Below are 19,128 nucleotides of genomic sequence, written 5' to 3' on the forward strand. Positions count from 1 at the left end.
GTTATGGCATCTAATCACTGCCGACTATGAACCGCCTTGAGTCGCCTCTGGCTGAGAAAGATGGTATACAAATGCGGTAAATAAATAAATAAATAAATAAATAAAAACAACACAATGCACATTTTCCTGTATTTATTTCCAAAACTTACATTATTTCTAAAAATGATGTAACTTTTAAAAATGTAATAATAATACTTTGTTTATATATTGCAATATCTCCCCAAAGGGACTCAGGATAGTTTACAACAAAAGTAACAAAGTGGCAAGCATTCAATGCCAAAATGTATGTATTATGTCCAAACATTAAAGTTTTTGTTTTGATGCTCCTTTTCTCAGTTCTTTCAGGGTCTTTCCACATAGCCATATCATCCAGAATATCAAGGTAGATAATCCACAATACCTGCTTTGAACTGGATTATCTGAGTCCACACTGCCATACAATCCAGTTCAATATGGATTTTATACAGCTGTGTGGAAGGGGCCTTATTTATTTATTTATTTACAACATTTATATGCCAGCTTCTCACCACAAAGGGGACTCAGAGCGGCTTACAAGATATATATAGGTAAAGGTTGTCCCCGGACATTAGGTCCAGTCGTGTCCGACTCTGGGGGTTGGTGCTCATCTCCATTTCTAAGCTGACGAGCAGGCATTGTCCGTAGACACCTCCAAGGTAATGCGGCCGGCATGACAGCATGGAGCGCTATTACCTTCCTGTTACCTTCTACTCAAATTTGCATGTTTTCGAACTGCTAGATTGGTAGAAGCAGGGGCTAACAGCGGGAGCTCATCCCACTCCCCGGCGTTGTCCGTAGACACCTCCAAGGTAATGCGGCCGGCATGACCGCATGGAGCGCCCTTACCTTCCCGTTACCTTCTACTCACATTTGCATGTTTTCGAACTGCTATGTTGGCAGAAGCTGGGGCTGACAGCGGGAGCTCATCCCACTCCCCAGATTCGAACCTGCGACCTTTCAGTTTACAAGCTCAGCGGTTTAACCCAATGCGCCACCGGGGGCTCCCACAAGATATGTATGCATACAATATATTACATTATTAGCATAGTACAATATCAGTATTATATATTTCTACATTGTACAATACCATTATATTGTAATATTATTAGTAATATTACATGTCATATAAAATATATAATTATAATATCATATTAGTAGTATATATAGTCCTTATATCCCAGGATCTGATCCCAGATTATCTCCTTTGAACTGGATTATATGAGTCCCCACTGCCATATAATCCGGGATAAACAGATAATCTGGGATCACATCCTGGGATATAGGGCCTGTCTGGAAGGGCCCAGAGTTTACAGAATGGTATTGTATAGTATTAGTTGTGCCTATGTTTAGTTGCTCTTAAGCAAGCACAAACTACATTCATTTGGCATCTACTAAGGATGCTGGTGAGCTTGAGAGTCTACTGCTGGGGGAGGGAACTACAATCCCCAGCATGCAACGGGGCGCGATGTGGGCGGGGCGTGGAAGGGCTGCCTTTCTGGCCTGGCTCTAGCCCACGTGGGCGGGTGCAACATGGCGGGCTTTGTGGATCTGAACATCCCTCACTTGCCGGAGAAGGAGGCGCTTCGGAAGTTGGTGGAAACCGCGGCGCACCGTGAGTGTGTGTCAGGGGCAGGGAATCAGGCAGCCTGGGAATGCGTGGGAATGCGTGGACACGTGTTTCCCTCAGAGATCCAGACCCAGGCTGCGATAAAGGGCTGGCTGGCACTGTTTCTCCTTTCCCTTTGCTCTCTTTGGACCCTCTTCTGCCTTAACTAATTTGTCCCTTGGCTCCGTAAGAAACACCTCCTGATGCACTTTGACTTGGGTGCATCTACACTGTAGAATGAATGCGTTACAACTGCACTTTGCACTAGATCAATACTATGAGATCGTGGGAGTTGTAGTTTGATCAGGTCTTTAGCCTTCTCTACCAAAGGGCCCTTCCAGACATGCCCTGTATCTCAGGATCTGATTCCAGGTTTTCTGTTTATCCCAGATTATCTGGCAGTGTGGACTCATATAATCCAGTTTAAAGCAGACAACTTGGGATCTCTAGGTTGCTGTAGGTTTTCCGGGCTATATGGCCATGTTCTAGAAGCATTCTCTCCTGACGTTTCGCCTGCATCTATGGCAGGCATCCTAAGAGGTTATGACCTCACAACCTCTGAGAATGCCTGCCATAGATGCAGGCGAAACGTCAGGAGAGAATGCTTCTAGAGCATGGCCATACAGCCCGAAAAATCTACAGCAACCCAGTGATTCCAGAAATGAAAAGCCTTCGACAATAACTTGGGATCTGATCCTGGGATATAGGGCCTGTCTGGAAGGGCGAAACTACAACTCCCATGATCACATTGTATAGAGCCAGGGTAATAAATTCTTCAGTGTAGATGTAGCCCTTTACTGAGTCATCATATTCATCCATGTAAGGGCCCTTCCACACAAACCTATATTCCAGAATGTCAAGGCAAAAAATCCCTCAATATCTGCTTTGAACTGGGTTATCTGAGTCCACACTGCCATATAACCCAGTTCGAAGCAGATAATGTGAGATTTTATACAGCTGTGTGTAAGTGGCCTTAGCTGCCATATAAAATCCAGATGATCCGCTTTAACTGAATTATACGACAATGTAGACTCATATAATCCAGTTCAAAGCAGATAATAATTTATTTCTTACCCGCCTCTCTGCAGCCAAATAATGTTGGTTATATCTGCTTTGATAATCTGGATTATATGGCAGTGTAGAAAGGTCCCCAGTTTCTGAATACAGATTGTCTGGTTTAAACGGGATTATATGATAGTATACATCCAGGGCCCTTCTACACTACAGAATATCAAGGCAGAAAATCCCACAATATCTGCTTTGAACTGGGTTATCTGAGTCCACACTGTCATATATCCCAGATCAGCGTCAAATTATGTTATGATCTTACAAATTAATCACCAAAACATCATGTTTTACAACAAATCAACAGAAAAAGCAGTTCAGTATATGGTAACGTTATGTAGTAATTACTGTATTTATGAATTGAGCACCAAAACATTGCAATGTAGTGAAACAGGTGGGAGGCAAACTGTGTTGGATAATACAAAACACTGGATGAGCGAAGGTTGGATAAGCGAGACTCTACTGTAATAATTAGATTTCTTATCCGCCTCTCCCTGCGGCTCAGTCATGTGGATTATCTGCTTTGATAATTTGGATTATATGGCAGTGTAGAAAGGCCCCCATTTTCGGAATCCAGATTATTTGAACTGGATTAGATCGAGGTCTCTTCTACACTGCCAGTTGATCCAGAATATCAAGGCAGAAAATACCATAATGTCTGTTCTGAACTGTGTTATCTGAGTCCACACTGCCATGTATTTCAGTTCAAAGCAGAAAATGTGGGATTTTATTGAGGTGTGTAGAAGGGGGCACAGAATATCAAAGCAGACAATCCACATTATCTGATATCTCTTTCCGCTTCTATCCCCATCTACACTGCCCTATCATGCAGTATGGTCAGTGTAAATGCATTTCAAGGCATTATATGAATCTACACTAACTATACAAGTAATGTACACAACATACTTTGAATGATCACAAATTGCAAAATGAGTGATTCCTTTTCTTGCTAACATACACCGAATTGAATCAGTTTGCACCAAAATTTAATTCCTTTGTGTTTGCTTGGTATACAAGGAGCACTTCATATAATCAATGGATTGTTATTTTTATGATGATTTTTTGAAATTACTCTTCTTGTGAAAATAAAATTCAGCTTATTGGCTGAAGACCTCTGAGGTTTGGATGTGATGTTGTCTTAACTACTTTATAATGACAATAATCTATATATATAAATTTGTTAGGGGCATCCAACGAGGAAACAAAACTCAAAAACCCCCCAACGAAACTTAACCAAAATTCCCATGCCCATAACACAACCCACAAGGTACAAACATATCTACTCAAAATGAAAAACAACACAACAGCACACTCACAAAACGGCAAAACAACAAAACTCAAAAAACCCCCAATGAAACTTAACCAAAATCCCCGTGCCCATAACACAACCCACAAGGTACAAACATATCTACTCAAAATGAAAAACAACACAACAACACACTCACAAAACGGCAAAACAACAAAACTCAAACATCCCCCAACGAAACTTAACTAAAATCCCCGTGCCCATAACACAACCCACAAGGTACAAACATATCTACTCAAAATGAAAAACAACACAACAACACACTCACAAAACAGCAAAACAACAAAACTCAAAAATCCCCCAACGAAACTTAACCAAAATCCCCGTGCCCATAACACAACCCACAAGGTACAAACATATCTACTCAAAATGAAAAACAACACAACAACACACTCACAAAACGGCAAAACAACAAAACTCAAAAATCCCCCAACGAAACTTAACTAAAATCCCCGTGCCCATAACACAACCCACAAGGTACAAACATATCTACTCAAAATGAAAAACAACACAGCAACACACTCACAAAACGGCAAAAGAACAAAACTCAAAAAAACCCCAACGAAACTTAACCAAAATTCCTGTGCCCATAACACAGCCCACAAGGTACAAACATATCTACTCAAAATGAAAAACAACACAACAACACACTCACAAAACGGCAAAACAACTGAGCATGCGCATTGGCGCCCAGCCGCAAGTTCCCTGGCGCGCGCACATGGCCTTCCGGCCAACGTTCCCTCTGCGGAAACCATGCCCACTCTAAGCCCCGCCACGCCGCTTCCCGCACACACACACCCCCTGCCGCACACACACACGCAACCCCACGCTCCATCACTCCCCCCGCCGCCGCATACACACACGCAACCCCACTCCCCCCTGCGCCACACACACACACGCAACCCCACGCTCCATCACTCCCCCCACCGCCGCACACACACGCAACCCCACTCCCCCCGCTGCCGCACACACACACGCAACCCCACTCCCCCCACCATCGCACACACACACGCAACCCCACACTCCATCACTCCCCCCGCTGCCGCACACACACACGCAACCCCACGCTCCATCACTCCCCTGCCCCAATCTTACCTCCTTTTACTTCACGCCACCTCCAAACCCCACCCCGCCCCTTCCCGCCCTGTCAAAATCTAGGAAAGACAGGAAGGAAGGAAGGAAAGAAGGAAGAAAGAGAAAGGGAGGTAAAGAAAAAGGGGGAAGGAAGGAAAGTTAGAGGAAAAAGAAAAGGAAAGAAAAGGAAAGATGGAAGGAAAGAAAAGAGAGACAGCAGAAGAGAAAGAAAAAGGGGGAAGGAAGGAAAGAGATAGAGAAAGAAGAGGAGAAGGAAAGATGGGAAGGAAGGAAGGAGGGAGGGAGGGAGGGAAAGAAGGAGAGAAAGAGGGAAGATTGGCCACAGCAACACGTGGCGGGTAAAGGTTGTTATTTCTATTATTATTATTATGCTATTGTTCCTATGAGACCCTTTTAGGGGGAATGGGAGAGGTGTCAGGTCCCGGAGGCAATGCATTGCATTATTGTTATTGTTATGATGGTGGTGAAATAAAAGGAAATAAAAAGTGAAAGAAGGAAGCAAACAGGGAGGGAAGAAAGGCAAAGGAAGAAAGGGGGAGAGAATGAAGGAAAGAGAGAAGGATGAAACCAAGTAGTGAAAGAAGGAAAGAAAGAAAGAGGTAGAGAAGGAAGAAAGGAGAGAAAGGGGGAGGAAAAGGGGGAAGGAATAGGTAGGTACCTCTCTTTCATAATAGTCCAGATATCTACCTCAACTTTGATAAGTTTTACTATAGGCCACAGCAACGCGTGGCAGGGCACAGCTAGTATTGACTAACTACAGTTGGCTCTCTGTAGCCACAAATTCTGCCTCTATTGCCTCTTCTACATCGCCTTATAAAATCCAGATTATCTGCTTTGAACTGGATTATATGGCAGTGTAAATTCATATAATCCAATTTAAAGCAGATCATGCGAATTATCTCATTTGATAATCTGGATTATATGTAGAAGGGGCCTGAGGAATAAATTTGTTATAGCAAAATGGCATAAGAAGTAGTGAAAAATAGAAGTGGCTGCAGTCCAAAGTTTTTTTATTTCTATGTTGTGTTCTCAAATATATTAAGAAACTGATCTCTCCCAACCCCTTGAACCAACTCCACTGATTTCTTTGACTAGATAATCTGCAGTATTTTAGGAAGGAACAAGTTGTTATTTTCTCATCTGAGAGAGTTTTTTTCAGGCTTCTCTTCCTTGGTTACCGACAAATCCTGACATGCAAAGTATGAACTCGTTTATCTTGAGCATGCCAGAATTTCTGTTTCCAGGGAAGTAATTGAACTTAAAATTGTGTTCTGTCTCCTCCAGTATCGCAAATTAAGTTGTTACTAGCTAGCTGTTTCCCCGCTGTATATTGTGTCTAGAAATTGCATGCTGTTCATTGCATGGCAAACAAATTATGTCTACTATACATCAATATAAGGATAATTCCTGACACAACTCCTACATCAGAATGAATCTGCTCCTGGCTTGCAATTGTGTTACTGTCAGCATGAAAGATTGCAGAAGGAATCTGTCATTGCAAAGTTCATGTCTAGAATGATGCAAAATTTGGAAATGTTAGTTTTTTGTACTACACCTCCCAGAATTCATCAGGCCCCTTCTACATTGCCATATAAAATCCATATTATCTGCTCAGATAATCTGGATTATATGGCAGTGTAGAAGAGGCCCGAGGCCCCATCTACACTGTCATATAAAATCCATATTATCTGTTTTGAACTAGATTATATGGCAATATTTGTTTATTTATTTATTTGCAGTATTTATATTCCGCCCTTCTCACCCCGCAAGAGACTCAGGGCGGATTACAATGTACATAAACATGGCAAACATTCAGTGCCACAGACACACAACATATATAGACAGACACAAAGGCAGTTTAACATTCCAACTTTTCATGAGGGTATTCTGGCCACCAGGGGAGCTGTCACTTCTCTGTTCATTTGTGACACTGATGAAGTACTCCCTCATTCTTTGCATGCTTGCTGGAGATTTTTATGTCATCGTAAATTAGTTAAATTTGGACTAGTTGCGGAAGCTGCAACTAGTACCACATGCGGCAGCCAGATTACTAACAGGAGCAGGGTACAGGGAGCATACTACTCCTTTGTTGCATCAGCTCCGCTGGCTGCCAATTAGCTTCCTAGCACAATTCAAAGTGCTGGTGTTGACCTACAAAATCCTAAACAGTTCCGGCCCAGTTTACTTGTCCGAATGGATTCTCCACTATGAACCACCAAGGCTGCTAAGATCTTCTGGAGGGGCCCTGCTCTTGGTCCCACCACATTCGGAATCGCGTCTGGTGGGGACGAGAGACAGGGCCTTCTCGGTGGTGGTCCCTCGGCTGGGGAACTCTCTCCCGATGGAGATTAGATCTGCCCCTTCCCTCCTGACCTTCAGAAAGCTAGTGAAATTCTGGCTCTGAGACATAGCGGTCGGAAGCTCACTCTGCCCCGGGCTGGCTTCGAACTCATGACATTTTGGTCAGTAGTGATCTTAATGCAGCTGACGCCCAGCCAGCTGCATCACAGTCCCGGTGCAATGTGGACTCATATAATCCAGTTCAAAGCAGATAATGTTGATTTGATAATTTGGATTATATGGCAGTGTAGAAGGGGCCTCAGCTAACCTGGTCATATGAATGGTAGATTCTGGGAACCATGGATTGTGGTGTTAATTATATCTTTTTTTTAAAAAAACTGTGCTAATAATTGAATTTTGTGTTCTTTTGTTTATAGTTGGGTACTCGACTGTAGCAATCAATTACGTTGTTGATTATGAAGAAAAGAAAAAGGTAAGATTTCTATTGATGCATCTCTGTGAGGCGGCTGTTCCCAATTGGATGCCTTGCAGACGTATTGGGTCACTTTTTCCATCATCACAGTCATCATTAACTTTTCATAGGTCTGTAGTGTATTATCATATCCTGAAAGCAATAGAAGTTAACACATGTGACACTACAATGCTCTGGCTGCTGTCCTATAACTACTGGTAATTATGGCTATACAAGCCTAATGGCAAAGATAATTTTTATGGAATATGGAACCGGCTTGCGGCAGTTTATAAAGGAAATGAGATGTAGTAGTAAAAGAAAGGATTATATTGCAAATCCTTTAAAGTAAAAAAAGAAACATTGCTGCAATATGTGGCAAAGCATAGAGTTCTGCTGAATTAAGTCTCCTTTGAAACTACAGGCATCATTCTACATATGCGTGGATCAGGGTAAAGGGTCCTTGTGAAAGTGAAAAACTGTTAATTAAGGAATTAACTAAAGTGTTGAACTGTTAGCTGCCCCACGGGAAGAAAGGCAGAGTATAAATAAAGTTAATAATAATAATACTCCATCATTGAAGGAAGCTGACCATAGAGTCACATTGGAGAATTTAGGATGGATCTATACTCTCTATATCCTAGGATCTTATTCCAGCTTATCTATTTTGAACTGAGTTATATGAGTCTACACTGCCAGATAGTCTGGGATCAGATCAGAAGATCTACAAGCCACTCTAAACACTTTCACAGAATAATACGAGAAGCTCAGCCTGTCATTGAACATCGAGAAAACCAAAGTGCTGTTCCAGCAGTCACCAGCCAACCCCTTTCCAGTGCCAGAGATGCTGTAACATTAGAAAATGTTGACCTTTCCGCTACCTTGGCAGCCACCTCTCCACCAAAGTTAACATTGACACTGAAATACAACACTGCGAGTGCAGCATTTTTCCGAATGAAGCAGAGAGTGTTTGAGGACCAGGACATCCGTAGGGATACCAAGGTGCTTGTTTATAAAGCTATTGTCCTCCCAACCCTGCTATACGCCTGCAAGATGTGGACTGTCTACAGATGTCACATGCAACTCCTGGAATGATTCCATCAGCGCTGTCTCCGGAAAATCCTGCAAATCTCTTGGGAAGACAGGCGGACAAACGTCAGTGTGCTGGAAGAAGCAAAGACTACCAGCATTGAAGCGATGGTCCTCTGCCATCAACTCCACTGGACCGGCCATGTTGTCCGGATGCCCGACCATCATCTCCCAAAGCAGTTTCTCTACTCCGAACTCAAGAACGGAAAATGGAATGTTGGTGGGCAGGAAAAGAGATTTAAAGACAGGCTCAAAGCCAACCTTAAAAACTGGCATAGACACTGAACTGGGAAGCCCTGGCCCTTGAGAGCTCCAGCTGGAGGTCAGCTTTGACCAGCAGTGCTGTAGAATTTGAAGAGGCACCAATGGAGGGCGAAAGAGAGAAATCTGCCAAGAGGAAGGTACATCAAGCCAACCCCGACCGAGCCTGCCTTCCACCTGAAAACCAATGCCCTCACTGCGGGAGAAGATGCAGATCAAGAATAGGGCTCCACAGTCATCTTCGGACCCACCAGAACACTGATCCTGGAAGACTATCCTACTTGGCCAATGAGGGATCGCCTAAGGCTAAGGCCTGGGATATAGGGCAGTGTGGAAGGGGCCTTAGAGAATCCCAGATAAAGCATTTTAAATTAAATTAAACACACAAAAGTCAAAATCACAAATATGGAAGGGTGACTGTGCATTGTCATTCTAGGGTGGTCATATCTCTGCAGGGAAGTCCTAACGGTTCCCATTTGCTCTAATATACATACAGAGCTTGAAAAATGAATTCCTTTGGAGTATAACTCATAGAGCTCTTCCACACAGCCATATATTCCAGAATACCAAGGCAGAAAATCACATAATATCTGCTTTGAACTGGGTTATCTGAACCACACTGCCAAATATTCCAGCTCAAAGCAGATAATGTGGGATTTTATTCAGCTCTGTGGAAGGAGCCTTAGAATCATCCAACTCCTGGACATACTGGACAGAGGATTATTTATTTATTTATTTACTGTATTTGTATACCCCTTTTCTCAGCCCATAGGCGACTCAAGGCGGTTAACAGGGAAAAATTCAATGCTTACATCATAAATACAATTTAAAACATAACATATAATAAAAACTAAACAAATCAATCTATATAAATAAAAATGTAATGTTTGTTTGTGGGATTAACATAACTCAAAAACCACTGGATGAATTGACACCAAATTTTGACATAATACACCTTTCAGGCCAACGAGTGACGATCACTCATAGAAAAACTGAAAAACACAGCAGAAGAGACTTTAAAAGCCAAAAAAATTAAAAATTACATTACAACACATGCACAAAACCACACATATATACACAAACACACATATATACACATTTGCACAAATATATACATACACATATATATACATACACAAAACACATATAGACTGGGCCACAGCAACGCGTGGCAGGGGATGGCTAGTAAAATATAAATTCATAGTGTCTTCTTGTTAAAACGTCCGGACTCATTATCTAGTCATTCCATTTTCCTATATCAGTTACTCTGCATTTGCAAACGCTTGTTCAAAAAGCCACATCTTGACTTTTTTCCAGAATGTTAAAAGGGAGGTGGCCGATCTAATATCTATAGGGAGGGCGTTCCACAGCCGAGGGGCCACCACCAAGAAGGCCCTGTCTCTCATTTCTGCCAAACGTACTTATGACAAAGGTGGTAATGAGAGCAGGGCTTCCTCAGACAATTATGGAACATGTAGTTCAAGTAAGTTATTCCTCTAAGATCATACAACTGCAGGGGTGGCCATTTTGATCATAAACCAGGCTTCAAAGTTGACTTACCAGCAATATCTCTCCTCCCAAGATCCTCCATCAGATATTATAACCTTACCATGCCAGAGTTGTGTTACTGATGTGATACACAATCATGCTAATGAATTGTGATGATACACAGTGGGGCACCGCAGAAGATGTCCCATTGCAAAATGAGGACAAGTTGCGCATCAGGACCATTGTACAGTGGCCATGCTATTGGCTTCTCTTTTGAAATGGTCCTGATAGTGTAGCTACATCGCTGCTCCCTTCATAGCATATGAATATTATGCAACAGTGCAATTGCACAAAATTTGAAAACTATCTTCAGTTCCTGGTTTGAAAGTGTTATTTCCTGTTTAATTGTGCGGTACTTTCTTTGAAAGTAGTTGTTATACTCCAGAAGCTTCATTTTTCTGTCTGCCACAAACGGTGTTGAATTGGTTGAGACTGAATGAGATATTCATTGGAAAACTATAGCAAAATGTGCTGATGGATGTCCTGCCAAAACAAAGCTTTTGCACTTTAATAAATGACATTTATAACCCAGGAACAAACATTGCATTTCATTGTTATAAATGGGTTTATAAAATGATGTAACTTCCCAATAGGATGCAAACCACAGTTTCTTCAGCAGACAGATATTTTTTTAAAAATGCAAGGAAGAATTGGTGTAGAGGAGTGATAATGCATCTGTCATCAACATGTATGTAATAGTATATGAGAGACTATGCAGACTTATCAGTTTGCGCTTCTCAGTGGGAAGAAGAAAGAGAATAAAGGAAGAACAGCAAAATCTGGTCATGTATTTGAGGAAAAAATAAACTTACTTTTTACATTTGTTAAAGGTCCTTAATTGGGTTTTCTTGATTTTAGGAAATTGTCAAGCCAATATCTCCTGCTGAATTGTTTCCGACTTTGCCTCGTGTGCAGGTATGTCTTAGGTGCATTTTGTAACTCATTTCATAATCTAAAATATTTGTATAGTTCTGTGAACATTGTTGTGGCTGTGATCCTACATTCACTTAGAATCATAGAATCATAAAGTTAGAAGAGACCTCGTGGGCCATCCAGTTCAACCCACTGCCAAGAAGTAGGTAAATCACATTCAAAACACCCCCGATAAATGGTTATCCAGTCTCTGTTCAAAAGCCCCCAAAGAAGGCGCCTCCACCACACTCTGAGGCAGAGAGTTCCACTGCTGAACAGCTCTCACAGTCATATCTCCTCTCAGCCTTCTCTTCTTCAGGCTAAACATGCCCAGGTCTTTAAGCCGCTCCTCATAGGGCTTGTTCTCCAGGCCCTTGATCATTTTAGTCACCCTTTTCTGGATGCATTCCATGTTGTCAATATCTCTCTTTAATTGTGGTGCCCAGAACTGGACACAATATTCCAGGTGTGGTCTGACCAAGGCAGAATAGAGGGGTAGCATGACTTCCCTGGATCTAAACACTAGACTCCTATTGTTGCAGGCCAAAATCCCACTGGCTTTTTTGCCGCTGCATCACATTGTTGGCTCAAGTTCAACTTCATGTCCATGAGGACTCCAAGATCCTTTTCACATGTACTGTTCTTGAGCTAGGCATCCCCCATTCTGTATCTTTGCATTTTGTTTTTTCTGCCTAAGTGGAGTATCCTGCATTTGTCCCTGTTGAACTTCATTTTGTTAGTTTTGGCCCATCTCTGTAATCTGTTAAGATTCTTTTACAATCTTACTTAAAATAAATGTTGTACTTTTAATTTCCAAGTCATGATCTACTTACACAGCAAATGTGAAGCAGGAGAGTGAACAAAACAGTAGGATGAGCACTTTTAAAAAAGACAATCAAACTTCAACAACCTAGAGTTAGTCTCAGTGACACCATTAACTCTAGTCCATTGTGCTCCCTGATAGTATGTACTATTTTTTATTCATGTGTTGGATGTTTTGGTTTTAAACCTTTCTTTTGTAACCAATTTTTCATCAATAAACAAGGATTGCTTTTCCTACAGTCCAGAGTGGTGGATTTAATCTTATGGTCTTGTTTCTTGTACTGGGATGCAACAATAATGCTTCATCTGACTATATTTCCCATACTTGGAACTTTTATCCCCTCATTAAGCTATCCCAAGCACTCAGAAATTGGTTTTGCTTTAATTGAGATTCCCTTATCGTTTTCTATCGGATTCTGTCAGACCGCCAAAGCCACAGTTCGGTCTGCCTGTTTTGACTAATCGCCTGCCCCCTATCTATTTGCTCATTAAGTTTTGCAGCTGGGCCAGGTGCCTAGTTGTTTTCAAGCCCCAAATCCTGAGAACTCTGGTAGCAATTCAGTGAGTACACCATCATCCCCACACCCTTCAGGGACATTCTCATGGGAAACTACACTTTGCACAGGTATCTCCTGGTCCTTTTCTACATCAGTATCATTGACCAAACCGTTGTCATCTTGAAATTCATTAGCATCAGTTCCCACATCCAAAGCACCCTGATCCTGAAACACAATCACAGGCTGAATTCCAACAGCCATATAATCCAGTTCAAAGCAAATAATCTGGATTTTCTATGGCAGTGTAGAAGAGACCTTAGAGACTCCAATATTGTGTGGTGGTCTACCATCCAAGGAGACTTAAGTCTGCTTAGCGTCTGACATAGGTGCCGTCTACACTGCCATATAATTCAGTTTCTGAATCCAGATTATCTGCTTTGAACTGGCGGTATAGCTCCAGCCATAGATACGTGTATACAGGCCGATGTGGTTATGCTGTAGACCGGACACAATACTTTCCAAGTCTTTGGTATTTGGGTAGTGCTAAGGTTAAATAGCCCTGTGATCATTCTGCTTGATATGGTCAAAATTGACTAATCAATAAAGAATAGTTGTTGTTGTAAATAGCCCTGTGCCTGTGAATTGTGGGCTGACGTTGTATATATTTAGTATTTAATGTACCATAGGGCCCCCCATTCACCAGGTCAAGATAGGTCAGATTTGGAAGTTTGTAGGCATGGAAGGTTAGAGGTTAAAAAAGTAACTTTGGGATTGTAACTTTTCTAGGCAAAATTTACTTCCCTTACAGTTTGACTATCATTTTGGCTGTAGTTTCCAAAATCCCCCAACTACCCCAGAATTTCAATCCAATCTCAATATCATTATGAGCAATTAGAACAAAAACAAGGGGAAGCAGTATTATTCAGCCGCCCCCTTTCCATTCCTTTAATTTTCAATTTAGGTGTCGGAGTAGCATCCAGAAGTGGGGCCTGCCTGCAGGCAATAAATACAGGGCTTCGCTCTAGCAGTGAGAACTAATAGACTTTCTAAACCAGGAAAGAAAGCCCTTGAATTGGTGGGGACTGTTGCATAAGGGCTATTACTTGACTGTGAACAGTATGGTTCTAAACCTTTTGTCTGGCTGAAAATAGACCTCAATTGCCAGTGCCGATTATGAATTAAAGAAAGGCCAAAGATACATTGTGCTTCTGTGGCGACAAGAGGATTAGTGTGGGCACCAATTGTGAACGCAGTATCCGCTCTCGGTTTTTATACTAATGATGAGTAGGCGGCCTGTTACCTAGGTTTCGGCTTCACTCCTTTTTTTCACACTTTCTTTTCAGGGGAAATCCAAGCCAATTAAGATTTTATCAAGGCTGACGCTTGTTGTTTCTGATCCATCACACTGCAACATTTTGGTAAGTTCAGGGCTTTAAATCATCATTATTGTCTCGATCACCTATTGTTTAGAAACAGCTAATAGTTATGGATTCTTTTTTAAAAATCTGAATACATTGCTAACGTGGAGAACTCTCTTTCACCAGATATTAGGAAGGGCTCCCAATTTAATTTTTTTCAATCTAATTAAATTGTTCATAGATAAAAATAACTAAGGAAGTTTTTTTGCTTCCTGATCACTATGTCAGGTTGAGTAATACTCAATTTATTTATTTATTCTCTATATTTATACCCCGCTCTTCTCACCCCTGAGGGGGGACTCAGGGCGGCCTCACAAACACCATACGGTGTCATCATAATAAAACAATCAACAATACATTAAAATATTTAAAATGTTAAAACAATTGATTAACACACGCCTATTAAAAAGCATTGTTGGCCTAATATCAGAAGAGAATGCTTCTGGAACATGGCCATACAGCCTGGAAAACTCAATGCAACTCAATAATCTGATTTTGTGTAGAGGAGGAGACACATGCTTGGGTCTTTCAATTGTGTTATAGACAGATGAGTCGCCTGAGGGCTGAGAAAAGTGGTATACAAATACAGTAAATAAAATAAATAAATAAATATTTTGAAGTCTTTTTACAGCACATGGCCTCCATATTTTTTTCTTGGGTGAGGTATCCAGTTTTAAATCCTCAGTTAAAACTACATTTTACCACTAATTATTGTGTTTTTAATGCTATAGATACTAAGGGACCTTGAAAAAGTTATTTGTCTGAACTACAGCTACAACCCATGGGGTACAGTTGGGTTGTTCTAGGAGTTTTATATCCCACACTGACATTTCCAAGTTCTAGATCAGTGGTTCTTGACCTGTGGGCCACGGACCACCAGTGGGCCGCGCGGATGAAAATCTAGTCCATGAGCTTCCTTCTTCTTTATTTTATTTTATTTCCGCTCCTTTTGCGCCGCCTGCCACTCCTTCCCTGTCACTGACCATGGCATATGTTCTGTATCAGAAACTAGAGCTGGTGTGGTCTATCCAATACAATTTTCTGAATCGACACCCCAAACCGAATCTAAAGTTGTCCAAAAATTGATTCGTAACCCTTTTGGTACTAATGTTGGGGAGTCATCCCTGTTTTTGTTTTTGTTTTAAGTTGGGAACCACTGTTCTAGATGTTACCTTGCTTTGTGTGTATTTAAAAAAAATCACAATTAAAATAAGGATTTAATTGTCTGTTTTCAACTTAGAATTATTTATTTAGAAGTTTTCTATACCGGCCTTCTCACCTCAGCGAGGGATTCAGGTCGGTTTACAGCATATATGAAAGTACAATATCTGAAATATTGCATTTTCCACAGCTTTAGTGCTGAATAAAATAGGTTGAAAATATTGTCCATAGGAACGTGTTAACCATTCATTTGCATGACATATTGTGCTTTGTGCCTTAAATCAGAAATATTATTTTAATTGGGATAATCTGGTAAATGTTTCCTGAATTGCCTTTTATTCATTCCTTCCCCTAGAGATCATCATCTACAAACATAAAGTTCTACGACATCTTCGCTGTATTTCCTAAGAATGGGAAACTCTTCCATGTGAGTAAGAAACATCTGAACTATTTAATAACATAGAAGGAAATCATGTTTGGCTTTTATCTAAGGCCCCTTCTACACTGTCATACAACCCAGATTATCAATGCAGATAGTCCACATCTGCTTGGAACTGGATTATATGAGCCTACACTGCCTTATAATTCAGTTCAAATTAGATAATCTAAATTGTATACGGCAGGGTAGAAGGGATCTGAGATGGTAAAATATCCAGGGAATGAAACTCAGATTTCTAAGAGTTAAACTCGTGAAGCACTGGTTTTAGGCCTTTCTACACTGCCATATAATCCAGATTATCGAATCAGATAATCTGTATCATCTGCTTGAACTGGATTATATGAGTCTACACTCCCATATAATCCAGTTCAAAGTAGATAATCTGGATTTTATATGGCAGTGTAGATGGGGCTTTAGATAGACACATTTCTTAGTTTCATTTCATCCAAAACTTCTTTCATTACAGATACATATATGAATTATAGCAGACTAAGGCCCCTTCTACACTACCAGATTATTTGCTTTGAATTTGATTATATGACAGTGTAGACTCATATAATCCAGTTCAAAGCAGATACTGTGGATTGTCTGCTTTAATAATCTTGATAATATGACAGTAGAGCCAGTCTAAATTTTACCTTGGGATGGTAACTATAGGGCAATTTGACTTTTGACCTTGCATTAGTCTAAGGCCCCTTGTACACTGCCATATGATCCAGATTATTAAAGCATATAATCCACATTATCTGCTTTGAATTGGATTATATGAGTCCAAACTGCCATATAACCCAGTTCAAAGCAGATAAACTAGATTTTATATAGCAGTGTAGAAGGGACCTAAAATTCCTGTATCCACCAGGTGGCATTGTTGTCTCGATTATGGGAAATAAATTGGGCTTAATTTCCCATTCATTTCCCCTGAAAAGGTGCTACTTTCCTCTTTGAGTGCCTACTATTTTGAAAACGTAGAAGGGCATGGTAATTTTACAAAAATAGATTTTTCTGACATTGTCATGCTAAATTTGTATTTATTATTATTACACTCTCGTGAATGTAATGGCAAGATTGGGCAGCTATGGAAGGCGTGCCGTGTATGTGACTGGTGTACTGTATAATCTTGTTGTGAGGTTCAGAGTCTGTATGCAAAGCACGGAGACAACAGAGTTCTGCATAAATAAATAACTTTCAATATTTTGAGAAAGAGAGCAGGATTTCCATTTTCTCTGAAACACAGCCTGACTTATTTGTTTGTTTGTTTGTTTGTTTGTTTCAAATACTTTTACCCCAGCCTTCTCAAACCCTGGAGGGAATCAGGGCGGCTCCCAATTGGCAACAATTTGATGCCACATAATAAAATACAAAACACCAATAATTACAATAGTAAAAAACATAAAAACATTAAAGCAATATACTTACAGTCTACCGAACTATTACCAGCCATATGCTATGATTGAGTACTCCATTAAACTTCTCCACAATCCATTTCCAAGCCATTGTCATCATTGTCAATTGTCATTTCCGCCTAATTACCCGAAGGCCTGGTCCCCGGGGAGTGAATTCCACAAGCAGGGGGGGGGGGGGGGGCTGGGGGCACCACCGAGAAGGCCTTGTCCCGGTAGGCTGTGAGGAATTGTGGGAGGAATTGTGGGAGTTCAAATCCAAAACACCCGGGGGACAAAGTTTACCCATTACTGCTTTAGATGCTAGGCTCATTGAGACTGTTATGCTTTGACACACATACACTTCCCCATACATACACATGTAGACTGGCATCTTGTATGTGACATACACAAATATAGGTTGTAGAGTGCTGCACAGGGAGGAACTATGTGCAGTGGGTGCATTTGTCTATTGGAGATTGTGGTGTGTTAAAATACACAGAGGCACGTCTAAACGTACACAGCGCCTATCCCTTTCACTGGTACACATATGTTGTGTCATGTTGGTATTCAGCATGGAAATTACAAGATGTAAATCTGCTGGCTAATATCAACACTGTGCTGAAATAATGGGCCATACTAACCACCATAGAAAATCACATTAATTGATAGTAGCAGTGAAGTTTTCAAGTTATGCAGTTTAGTATACACTAGATCTCTGTTTTTTTGTTTTTTTTTTTAACAGTAGATGTGTATGCGTGTCAAAGCATTGTGGGAGTTGAAGTCCAAAACACCTTTGTGCTTTGACACCCGTACACTTCCTCATACATACATTTATTCTACAGCTGGAAAGATTCTCAAACCATCTTTAGTTTCAGGGGGGAAAAGAAGCATCTTCTTCTCAAGATTATAGAGTGAAAAAGTGGGGAATAACAGGAAAGTAGGATGCGGGAGACAAAAAAAATGGAATGCTCTCCTCTGAACAGGATTTGTATTCTATCTATGCAATGCTAACAGGAAAGCATCCAATATTATTACTAGGCTTGCTTGATAAAAAAATTGGTACAAAATTCGTTTCAGATGTAGGGAGCGCTGGTGGTTCGATTCGGAATTGAATTCCGATTTTCACAGAAAAAAAATGTTCAAAACTTCTGAGACTTCCAAATCCTTCCTTAATGGTTTGAAAGTGTTATTTCCTGTTTCGTTGGGTGGTCTTTACTTTGAAAGTAGTTGTTTCAAAGTAAAGGGAGGAAATTCATCCTTCCCAAGCTTGAGACAAAAGCGGTGGGGCGGGAGGGGGGAGGAAATGCATCCACTCTGGTTTAAAATGGCTTCCCAGGCTTGAGACACAAGCTGGGGGTGAGGAAAGGAAATTCATCCACTCTGGTTTAAAACGGCTTCCCAGGCTTGAGACACAAGGGGGAGGGGGGAGGAAAGGGAGGAGATTCATCCATTCTGGTTTAAAACGGCTTCTTTGGCTTGAGCCAAGGCCAGGGACCAGAAGCAGGGAAAAGCTGAATCATTTCCGACTCATTTACTGCTTCATAACAGAAATGGGGGGGGGGGGGAAGCTTTGGAAGAGCAAAGGAACTTCCGGTTTCCTTGAAAACTTCGAAATCGCTTCAAAAAGCAAATCTTTCCAAATTTATTCTGAATTACGAAGATTCTGACCTAACCTAACCATGCCTATTATTTCCATATGAAAGAATTTTTTTGCAGGTCTACTGCTTTATAGAGAGATAATTCTGTTTTGTTTTAATGCA

At 41.0% G+C, this 19,128-nt stretch overlaps 1 protein-coding gene across 1 annotated transcript in view; it reads left to right on the forward strand.

Moving 5' to 3' along the window:
• The first annotated feature begins 1,503 nt into the window (after positions 1–1,503).
• Positions 1,504–19,128, forward strand: part of RPP30 (ribonuclease P/MRP subunit p30) — a 40,803-nt gene continuing 23,178 nt past the window's right edge. Inside the window, exons 1-5 of the mRNA XM_067465727.1 lie at positions 1,504–1,630; positions 7,808–7,863; positions 11,596–11,652; positions 14,312–14,386; positions 15,903–15,974. Of these exons, the coding sequence (XP_067321828.1) occupies positions 1,549–1,630; positions 7,808–7,863; positions 11,596–11,652; positions 14,312–14,386; positions 15,903–15,974 (342 nt within the window). The 5' untranslated portion in view covers positions 1,504–1,548. The remainder of the gene's footprint in view (positions 1,631–7,807; positions 7,864–11,595; positions 11,653–14,311; positions 14,387–15,902; positions 15,975–19,128) is intronic.

Source organism: Anolis sagrei, chromosome 3 (genome assembly GCF_037176765.1).
Source record: "Anolis sagrei isolate rAnoSag1 chromosome 3, rAnoSag1.mat, whole genome shotgun sequence".
In the NCBI taxonomy this organism is placed as follows: Eukaryota; Metazoa; Chordata; class Lepidosauria; order Squamata; family Dactyloidae; genus Anolis; species Anolis sagrei.